Genomic DNA, 11,144 nt, shown 5'->3' on the forward strand with positions numbered 1-11,144 from the left:
ACCGCGGAGCGAGATGACGGCTTATACGAGCTTAACCATTAACCAAAGATGCTGTATTTAAATGACAACATTGTAAATGCATCATAATGAAGTTACACAATAATGTAAAACCGACAGCGTTTTCTAAAAAGTCATTTATTAGTTCACACAATGGAGCAGCGCCTCAACATGACAACAGGAAATCAAAGCTGAAAGTCTCCAAATCATTAGAGAACACGTAAAATGCGATTTCTGTCTTTTGCTTTAACATAGGAAAAAAAACTGAACTAAACTTATCATGCAATAAGTTTGTGCAAACGCTTTGTGTTCAGCTCAGATGTCCCCTTCCAAACACAGATACACACGGCAGCGGCTCCTTGCTGATGGAATGGAGGGTGTCCAGGCCCATTTTACAGTCTATGGGTAGCAGAACGTTGAGGGAGACCTTCCAGGCGTCTTCAGACACCAAATCTCCTCTTATTTTACCAAGCCGATCTTCTTGGCTTCTGTTTCGTATATCAATAGTCTCCACATTTTCACTACGAAGACTTCCGCTTCTTCGTCAAGAATCTACAGAACAACGGATTTAGTTAATAGAGCTTGATAGCTAGGGACTCATATGTAGCCTAAATTACACACACATTTGGAGTTGAAGTGACTCGTCTGGTTTCTAGCCAGTCAGTGGAACTCATCTTCGAATAACATATTCTGTGTTTTCTTGAAACTAATGTGTGAGGTGAGGGCTCCAAGCCAGAAACAAGTTCTGGAAAGGTAAGTTGTGAGGAGAGCCAAAGCCATTATGCTAAAGATCATGTTTGGAAAGATGTAGGGAAGCTTGAAGGGATAGACTATGAAATGAAGTGAAGTTTGTGGTGTGCACTTTGACAAACCAGCCTGCCAGCACACCTTGATGCTGCAATATGTGTGTTTAAATCCACCCTTATGAACAGCTTTAGGGGATGTACTGTATTCTGTAGTGTATATAAAGATGCGTTTAATTATGTATTATAGGTCACACATATGTCATTAATACAAATCAGAGCGGTGTTTACTCACCATAGCAACATCATCAAGAATTCCCTGGGGGGTGCTGTGTGCCATCACCTGGAGAGTAAAGACAACACGGTTACAGTGTTGATGCTGCTTGATTACAAAGTTTGAGATCCAAAGATGTATTTAATCATTATATTATTGAGTATATTTTAAAGTCATATTTTCCACAGAAACCAAGATAATAAACAGCAGAAATGTGAGACATTTTCAGGCTAGTTCAGGTTCTGGTCTTCATAATCACTAACCTTTGAGCAGACAAAATCAACAAGAGTGGGTTCCTCCTCGCCAATGTATTCAATGATCTTCTTGTTGATCCATGGTTTTATGCGACGATCCATCAGTGTCTGCAGAGAGGACATGTTGTCATGAGGGTAGTCAAGAACAAGGACTAGCACAGTTTATTAAGAGAAAGACTCAACTGTGTTCCACTTTGTGAAAAGCATTGAAACATGTTTGAGATAGAAATTCTCCAATATATCTTAAAAAAGCTTTTACCGAATCAACCATAGCCCAGTCCAGGGGATATGAGAAAAGCTCAGGCCTGGCAGTGGGGATCTTCTCAATAAGGCTCTTAATGTGCTTGCGTTTCTCCTCCGTATTAATGCTGCCTTTGGCCCCTGGGATCTCTGCCCCATCCAGTCCCAGACTCTTGTCCTCATCGCCATAATCAAGTGGCACCAGTTTCCTTTTGCGAGGCTGCTCATCGGCCTCTTCATCTTCAAACTTGTTGAAAACACTTTCCACGGTCGCCAGCTTCTTGCGTTTTCCAACGTTTGGTTGGCTGGGACTATTGGTGACACCTGGAGTAGAAACAAAAGGGAAGAGATAGTTAATGCAGGCACAAACAAAGACACAGACAAAACCCTTCTGCATCTGCAGTTTGCTACTGTGCTCACCCAATTTGAGACTGAGCCCAATCTTGGGTCGGTTTTCCTCTGGAGGCTGGACCTCAGGAGAGGTCTCGCCTGGGATGATGATACCACAGGGAGACTCGTTGCCGGGTGTGTTTGGAGTCGCATTTCCACTGGCTGAGGACACCGAAGGAGCGGTTGTGATTGGCCGCAGTGTGGGTTTTAGTTGCGGCTTGGCGTCCTGCGAGTCCTCGCCATCATGATAGTCATCTTCCTCCGCTTCTTCCACGTCGTCATCCGACTGGGGCTGGGGACGTTGAGGCGTTGGCTCTTTTGGCCTCACTGAGCCTCTCTTCTCCCGGTCGCGATTCCTGTGGGCCTTCTCCTGGGGTGCGTCCTCCTCGGGCTCAAGTTTCAGCGGGGGCTGTCTCCTGCGCTCTGCCTCCTCCTCCATCTACACAAGTATACACAAGACATTTCACATTTACAAGAACAACAGCCTCAGTCACATTACATTAGGCAATCTCATTTATTTATGTGCCAGGAATAAATATCTGGGCACTGGTGACACTTGTTTTAAATGCATTAACAAGATTGGACCGAGTAGACACTAAGAGGACATTGAAATTAAACTGTCAACAACTGAGAGGAGATTGGAGATTGGATCAATACATAAGCACACAAGGACTCACCCTCTGCAGCTCAGCGTCAGGGTCTGGGTGTCCTTCAGCTAGAAGCCTTTGTCTGATCTCCTCCAGCTCTTCCTTCTCCCTCTTCCGGTCTCGCTCGTCCAATTCTGTCTCCTTTTCGCGGTCACGGAGTCGCTTCTGTAAAGCGCTGCCCCTGGGGTTCAAAATGAGAGAAAGTGAACTACTGACAAACAACATTGCTTCTAAACGCTGTGAACGCTACACTCTTGAATTTGCAGAATCACCTGTAGTATTTTGGATCGTCTCTGTCGTCATCGTAATCTTCAAGGAATTCTTTCAGTCTTTTCGCTTCTTTCATCTGAAATCAAACAGAGACACATTTGAATAATTAGGAACTTAAGTAAAAAATAAACAATTAAATCATTTGCTAGGGTCATGTGTGCCAATTCAGTAATGTGTACCATTTCACGACGCCTCTCATCCTCCCTCTCCATTTCTTTGCTGTAGTCCCGTCCCTTCTTCCTCTCCCGGATCTCCCAGTTTTTGAGGCGCTTTAGGTGAAATGCAAAGCCAATTTAACCATCACAGTATCCTAACACACCGCTGTCATTCTATCTAGTTCTTGTGTGCTCACTTCTTGGTAGGCTGCCTCTTTGTCCCTAAGCCTCCTCTCAAGTCTCCTCCGCTCATACACGTCCTCCTCATCTTCTTCGCGGTCTCGTTTCTTTTCATCTCTGGTCCTCTCTCTGCAGGAAGGAGATATGCTGTCACTTATAAAACATGTGGGAAACTGTGCAATTAAGTCATTCATGTATTTGAAATGTTTATGTGGAGCAGTCTGTAATTGTAATTGTTGGTGATTGACACTTCCAAGATCTGAAAATGCTGCCAGTAGGGATTAATCAGCGATGCAATATAGTTGTCAATCTGCTCATTGGTGTCCTGTGTGGAATACGTGTTAGGCACAGGTGACGCTCATTTGCTAATCACCGTCTCTTCAAGCAGTAGCGGGTTAGCAGTACTGTACGACATCACTTTACTGACCTCGATCTGCTGCGGTCTTCACTGACGTCGCGACTCCTGTCCCTCTCCCGCTCCTTCGTCCTCTCTCGTTCACGTTCTCTATCCCGTTCCCGGTCGCGCTCTCGGTCTCTTTCCCGCTCCTTGTCTCTTTCCCGCTCCTTGTCCCTTTCCCTCTCCCTCTCCCTCTCCTTCTCTCGGTCACGGCGCTCCCTCTCACGTTCCCGCTCTTTGTCCCTCTCTCTTCTTTCCCTCTCGATTTCCAGGCGTTCCTTTTCCTTCTTTCCTTTTTCCTCCTCCAGTTTCTGCAGGGGCCCAACAGGAAGAAAAACAATGGGCAATGGATTCCACGATTGAAAATATAAAAAAAAAAAAAAGACCATCACACTAAAAATACATAAGAAAAAAAACAGGTAAACAGCACAATACAAGAGATTAACACTCCCTGGGCCAGACATGCTCACATACTGCCGGGACTTATTGCTTTGAGGAGGCCAGCTGCAGAGGTCCTCTTAGTCCTGATGTTTCCTCCTAGAAGAGTGGTGTTGTGATTGAACAGGTATAGAGCAGATACTATGCAACTCAGGACCCTTTTACTGGAAACCAACAAATTCAAATAGCACACAAACACCGACAATGTCTATACCTAGGTATGGATTTACTAATTTATTTATCAACCACTTTGTCAGACATTATTGGGATTGTACATGAAATCCTATGCTAGTATTCTGTCCCCCCATTATCAACATATCACCATTTTGGTGGGGTTTCCCCTTTTCACTTTTTTTCTGTGACTGTAGAAACGATGTCATCCTGCAGAGACTGCACCTACATCATCATCATCTGAAACTACAGGGTTTTTTTCATTCCCCTCTTTGTATATTAAAACAATTTCCAAAATGTTTCATAACCGCAGGCTCATTATGTCAGATGCCTTCTTCATTAAAAATATTCCATAAGAAAATAAATGAACATGTCACCATTTGTGGTTACATAATGGCCTTTGAGGTTATCGTCATTCAATAAATATGAATCTCTAAGGACAGCAGGACCATGTAAAGAGTACTCGCAGAAACACATGAAATCATAACAGCATGTGTTTTAATTCTAAGTTAAAATATGTTTGATGTAAATACACTTATTTGAAACCGTTTATACATTTGCCACATGATCAAGGGCATGTGGGTCTTTGCCATTAGTGCAGGCAAGGTCAACTTTAAACATTTGGGGTCAGCGGGGTCAGAAAGGTTTAACTACACACTTTTAGATTACAGCTGTATAATTTCCTGGTTTGGTCTTACTGAAGGGGTGTCGAGTGGATTACACAGTGCAATCTGAACATGGCAGGGAGCCCAACTACGTGGCTTACATAATCAGGTCCCATGTGTCCCTACATGGCCATCTGAACTGTGGGTGCAGTATACAGTGACCTCTCCTCCTGTCACATTTGTCCACTTCTTCAGTCATTAACATCAAAATCATGGCAGTTTCTACACAGATTCTTTTGGAGCTTTTGGTTTGTAACTTACAGGTGATGAACTACGGTTTCAGCGCTGCTCTGCCCCCTACACATCCTACAGGCTACTTGTAGGAGGAAAGGCAAGTCAAAAGTAACATCACAATTCTGTCCAAAGGAGACCTGCAAAGTCATCCATCTCAATACATTTCCTTCAAATATACACAATCAATAACTTTGGTTTTTACATTCAAGGGTGAAACAAGTCAGATACTGTACTGCATTTAGCCACAAGGAAATTAGTGAAGCGGTCTTACCTGTAGGTTGTCTTCTGGTGTCTCTAGGCTCTCCAACCCAATAAATATATTCTAAATATCAACAGATTCAATTCCACATTTCCTACATTCCTTTGATTTAACAAACACCCTCACGCTGTGAAGTTTCAGTGGCTTAAACCGCCACTGAGGCATCAATATTCGAGGAACACTGTAGGAAATGTGGGTTGCTTAAATGGTGGAAAAAATAAAGAAAAACAGTAGGAAAGGGGGTCTGAACTACAGAGCTATACGTGTGAATTGAAACGCAACTATACTTCTGTCAGAGAGCATTTTGGAATATGGCTAACATTTATTTTGTACTGCCAGGAGGGTGGTAGTATCTAACAAACTTTGTGAGTTAACCATCTGGCTCTGGAATGCCCATTCCGTGTCTCAGAACTTACCTCTTGTTTTAATCGTCCATGGAGGAAAAAAATGACAATAGCCAGTTAGCCTTAAGTAGCATGCCAAATATGCCAAACTCCTATCATCGCCTGTCTTTTGGATTTGTCGCATCCGGGTTGTTCTGCTTAGTTCTGTTGTTCCTTCCTCTTTGTCCTTATTTGGCCTATCTCTTCTTATTAACATAAAATGGCACCTGCCGTTTAAGTCCACATGATTTTGCATCTATTTTGGGGGGGCTTGTTTCATGTCACAAATTGACATTGAGATTATTTTGACATTATTGTTTCCTGCTTACCAGCTAAGTATCTACCGCTGCGATGCAAACGTATTTCTGTGATTCATTGATACGCCGATATATTTTGGATATATTTCATGACTTGGTAAACTAAGATACAACTGAAGAAAGAAAATAACAGCACCATGGTGGAAAGCAAAAGTAGAGAAATGGAAGAGAAAAAAAAGGAAAATCATAAGAGCTTACCTTAATAATCTTCAGACCAGTGAGTGCTGTGGAGGGGCGCTCCCTGCTTTAGTAATACTACAGGCTGCAGTTCAAACTACTGCAGTGGTTAGACTCGTTCACATTGAGTGTTCGTCAAAACACATTTAGCTTCCGAGGACCTACAGAGGTTCACTGAGCTCCCTGCAATCCTAAAAATTAAACGTTCTATTAATATACTTTAATAGTTTAAAAGTAGAACTTTGACCAAAACTGAGGTAGCACTTACAACTTCGAGCACTCGTGCATGGGTCAGTTCTAGGTGGTAGAAGTGAACCGAGAGCCAGTTGCCCCTTTGCAAAACCTCTAGAAGGGAGCGCCCGAAATGTGTAAAGAAGAAATGAAAGCTCATACTTACATCCTATCCTCGCAACTTTTTCAGCTGAGATTCTGAGATTCATCTTGCTCTAGTCACCAAATGAACTCTACCATATTGGTGGGGTTTAATCAATAGATTAGCTTTTGATAGAATTTAACATTACGTCCATGCACTCTGTGTGATGAATTTAGCTTTCGCAGCATCTTACAGTTTTTCGTCTCTAATCAGTATTATGAACAATGAAAGCTCAGTTTTAGGAGATAGTTACAGATACTATAGAGCCAACTATGAATGGCTGATACAGATATTCCAGACTGCTTGTATCAATACTGGCTGTTTCCTTTAGAATTTCACAAATTCTGAATAATAGAGCACATTTGTACTATAGTTGACAGTAACTGAGAACACTCCTATGGAGAAACTACCTTCATAAACGATCAAAATTGCAGCTCCATTTGCCGTCAATGACTTTCAAGTTACACAATGTGGAGCAGTTTTCTCTCCAAAATCTAAAAGAGAGTAACAATAGCAGTCAAAGACATTACCTTGTGTGTGTCCCGAAATTTACTGATCTCTCTGGAAATCAAATCTCTCTTGTCGTCCTCCATCTCCATGGCATTGATATCCTTCTCGCACAAAAGGACAGAAACACAGGGGGCAAAAGAGAAACACTCAGTACAAAGCATCTGGAACAAAAAACAAATGCCATTACTTTTCCTAGACATGGTATTCATAACAATCTCCTACAAATGATTGACAATAATAAAATAATATCAAAGAAACTGGAGGACTGCAGAAACGTATGACCTTGACCAAAGCTTAAACAACAATCTTAACTACTGTTTAAAATGTAATGAACATCATGGAAAAAGACAATTTGAACTACTAAAGGCAAGAAAGCAGCAAGGATTTCCAGCCTGTCTGCAGTTACAATGTATAGGAAGGTCAAGGGTGCCTATAAATGGCTTCTGTCTTATGTTAGTCTTGCTGAAAGTACCTCCTCTTTCTTCTCTTTCCGCTTCTTGTTGCGGGGTTGACTGTCAGGGTCCTGTGAAGGAGCGTTGAGCTCGCTGGCATACTCTCGGATGAGGACCTCTATTGCCCCCTTCACAACCTGATCCCGGCGCTGGGTTTCTTCATCAAGGACCTCGTCATCATCCTCCTCTCCATTCTTTGACCCACCACTGGCTCCCTTCAAGGTTATGCCAGAAATAAGCCAATTACAAACACACACAGATAAGGACAATAAGAACAGTTATGGTTAACTCATCCGTTACTCAACCAGTGAGCAGGATTACGTACCCCATTGGCACTCTTCTTCTTGGCCTTCCAGTCATCGAGCTGGGCTTTGGTCTTGGCATCGACCTTGACCAACAGCTTCTTGTCACCCAATAGCAACTCATGCAGAAGCCTGAGGGCTCGTAAGGTGGATTCAGGCTCCTTATATTCACAGAAACCAAAAGCTTCCAGGAGTTGAGAGGAGAAACAACTTAAAATACTGACAGTAGAAATATGAAATATGAAAAGTGTGCCAGGAGGGGCAGACTTTAATTTTCAATCTTCATAAACAACATGTAACATGAAAAGAAGAGGTTGGGGAAGTCAATCAAATGTGTTGCGTCCTTTTGGTTTTTACCTTGAAGTTTCCCAGAGGCACCTTGGACCCTCTTCCAGCTTAAAACAATACCACATTTCTGTAGTGGGTGGGGAACAACACCATTACATAAATTAAATATCCATCCTAACAAAAGGGCTGAAGTTAAAGGGCTTATTTCATTGAGCGTTAACTCACTGCTAGAAGTTGCCTGATCAACATGTCAGATGCTTTTTCTGAGATGTTGCCAACAAATACTGTGGTGGTGGGACCACTGCTCTCATCTGCTTCCTTAGCTCGAATACTGTCCTTCTTCAGGGTCATGGGCTTCTGTGGCACGGAGACTGCGGCCGGGACGAGGACCTGCAACGATTAAAGAAAGTAAAAACAAACCCTAAGCAAATCACATAATGAAGTATTAAAGTGCTACTATCTTAAGTAATGCTGAGATTGTTCCATTCTGTAACTGTTGTGTAACTTCTGACAGCTAACAATGAGTGCCAGGGTTAATTAAATGGGCATGCTATAGAGACTGATGTTTATAACTCACTGTGGGTGCTGTGGCCACTACACCCATATGAACAGGAATCATTGGGGTACCTAAAACAGAAACAAAACATTGAACTGAAAATCACACTCACATATATATATATATATATATATATATATATATATATATATATATATATATATATTGAATGAGTTCAGCACACTTATATCCAGAATTCTAACAATGTTAATTTTATTTTTAGGCTGATACCCATTGAAACCCCATCACATTATTATCACCCAGTGTTATTTTTTTGCATAATCATTTTGAAGATGCATTCAGGTACCTGGAGGCACCGTCGGGGGAAACCCTCCATACTGAGGAGGTGGGATCCTTGGGGGTAACTGTGGGATGCCAATCTGTTGGCGGTTGAGGGGAGGAGGATATGACATCCTGGGGAACAGATGAACCTGCAGAAGACAGATGATGGTCAACAGAAGACCACGGAACTATTATTCAAGCGATGGCTGTGATGAGTTATGTTACAATTGTCACACAGTGGCCGTTGATATCTACAACAGACAGCATATATCCGGGCTGAATTGACCGCGTGCCCGCCCGGTTGTACGTTTAAATTAGCGAAATTAGCTCATGCTAACCTGCTAACGCATTTTATTTGGCCTGGCAAGTACACAGAAGCAAGAGCGCTTGGCGAAATATTTACTCACCTGCAGTTAAATGTACAGCAAAGCCAGCGGTGAACACTATTGAGGGTTGTGCAAATATACGTCCATTAATTTCAATAAAGTGGAAATTGTCGGGTTTAGCTTTGTAACTATCACCGGTCCGCTAGCTGGAGCTGTACTATAGAGACACCAATAACCCAATGCTATTTTTTCCGAAGTGCATTCTGGGATACCAACGTATTTGGGTTTTTATGTCCCTAAATCAAATCTACCAGATCAGGGTTACATCCTGGCCCTGATTTTGGACTTCCAGGTAAATTATGTTCACGTGGACTCGTGACTGCTCGCTTTACAACCACAATTAAAATTTAGAAAATTGAATTTAAAATGAGTTAATAACTTCACCATACAGTATTCGCGCGAGTGTCTGGAATGGGTCTACTTTGGTAATGAATTTATGTGGTCATCACAAGGTTTAAAGAATGTAACATAATACAAATGGGCAAATATAAAAATACAAATAATATTGACTATAATGGCTAACTGGACATAATGCAGTGCTGACGTTGCTGCAGACGTTGAATTGACATATGCAATATCCTGTAATAGCACTATAAGTGATTTTGATTGTGATGGGTTACATAACTCAAGGCATTTCCAGGCTTTGCAGGTTGAATTTCACTGTCATGTTCCATTGTCATTTGATAAATGCTTTCATGTTGAGTGTGAAGTGTCACGGTCTATTTTCTCGTTTTTACTCACACCCTGACTTCCTGTCCTTAATGGGACTGGTTTACCATAGTAGAGCATCTGTCATGCAGTCTTTGAGTTCCCTTCCCTAAAAGTAGAATATAATCCATACTCCTCAAACGCATAAATCATTATTCTGCTATTCCATGTGTCCAAATGTTTAAAAACTAAAACATACATTAATATCCTACCTTCGTTTTCAATGAAAATCTGAACGTTTAATTTGAGAAGTTCCCTTTCCCTTGATCTATGAACATGTATCGCTCCTACGACAAAATAATAAATTCAGGGTAGTAACTGAGGTTGACGCTTAGACCTGGGAATACACTTTAGTTCAACAATTACACAATTGTCTTTAGTTACGATAGGATAAGGTTAAACACGAACGGACGCGTGCGTGTAATGACCTCTATGAGACAGCTGGGGGCGCCAAACTTCACGCTTATCATCTCCGGACTCCAGACAGATGAGTCAATAGTTTGTGATTTAACATTTCTTATGGCACGCTTGTCGACGCTATATCAACAAATCAACAGCATTACTCACACATTGTTGTGCTGTTATCCATTATATACAGCCTAGGGTGATTTTAAAGTATAAAACCGAAGTTGAAAGAGGATCCAAAATAGCCTTGGCGTGTGTAAGCTTACTTTTGTTCTATATAAAAGTATATTAGACATGTTTCCATGGCAGAGTATCACTCACCCTTTATAACGAGATTAAGATAGTTGTAATAACTGGTACGTCACCTGTCGTCCACTGAAAAACAGGTATGTGTTTTGACGCGTGTAATGACATCGGATCTGTTTTGCCCAAAAAGCTCAGGGACACGTGTGCTCTGAAAACCAGGGCAAATGCTTCAAAGTGTAAACAAGCGTATCACTCCCGCTCGGTCGCGTTTGTGGAAATTTCCATGGGGGGGGGGACTCGCAGTATAGAGCTTCATAACAAACATTATAATAAAGCCGCGTATTGCTCGGCAGGCCCCGCCCAAAGAACGAACCCACACGTTTCCTCTTTTCCCATTGGGCAATCTGAAGGTGTGTCACTCAATCTGACGCAAGATGCTAAATAT

The 11,144-nt window shown here is 42.0% G+C and overlaps 1 protein-coding gene across 3 annotated transcripts; it reads right to left on the reverse strand.

The window, feature by feature from the left end:
* Window positions 1–118: 118 nt before the first annotated feature.
* Window positions 119–10,940, reverse strand: rbm25a (RNA binding motif protein 25a). Of its 3 annotated transcripts, none has more exons than XM_076157641.1 (18): window positions 10,819–10,940; window positions 8,976–9,103; window positions 8,694–8,739; window positions 8,342–8,506; window positions 8,186–8,243; window positions 7,852–8,012; window positions 7,547–7,741; window positions 7,095–7,175; window positions 3,578–3,858; window positions 3,168–3,279; window positions 2,995–3,084; window positions 2,818–2,891; window positions 2,576–2,726; window positions 1,929–2,337; window positions 1,528–1,832; window positions 1,278–1,376; window positions 1,036–1,083; window positions 119–549 (listed from the first exon to the last, which is right to left on the reverse strand). In XM_076157641.1, exons 2-18 carry the CDS (start codon window positions 9,083–9,085, stop codon window positions 457–459), a joined length of 2,478 nt encoding a protein of 825 aa, XP_076013756.1. In that variant the 5' UTR covers window positions 9,086–9,103; window positions 10,819–10,940; the 3' UTR covers window positions 119–456. The 3 variants fall into 3 exon arrangements, with proteins under 3 accessions (XP_076013756.1, XP_076013755.1, XP_076013754.1); XM_076157640.1 differs by having other exon boundaries at window positions 10,775–10,939; XM_076157639.1 differs by lacking the exon at window positions 10,819–10,940 and adding an exon at window positions 9,362–9,530.
* Window positions 10,941–11,144: the final 204 nt, after the last annotated feature.

This window comes from Genypterus blacodes, unplaced genomic scaffold, assembly GCF_046128005.1.
Source record: "Genypterus blacodes isolate CSIRO-AG114 ecotype Tasmania unplaced genomic scaffold, CSIRO-AGI_Gbla_v1 ptg000073l_1, whole genome shotgun sequence".
Taxonomy (NCBI): Eukaryota; Metazoa; Chordata; class Actinopteri; order Ophidiiformes; family Ophidiidae; genus Genypterus; species Genypterus blacodes.

What these genes read in the sequence shown, in the direction of transcription:
- rbm25a (XM_076157641.1), bottom strand. Translation starts at nt 9,085, where the DNA reads ATGTCATATCCTCCTCCCCTCAACCGCCAACAGATTGGCATCCCACAG. An exon ending in TGATCAGGCAACTTCTAGCA is followed by an intron (nt 8,244 to 8,341) that starts GTGAGTTAACGC and finishes CACCCACTACAG; the next exon opens with AAATGTGGTATTGTTTTAAG. An exon ending in GACGATCCAAAATACTACAG is followed by an intron (nt 2,727 to 2,817) that starts GTGATTCTGCAA and finishes TTTGAACCCCAG; the next exon opens with GGGCAGCGCTTTACAGAAGC.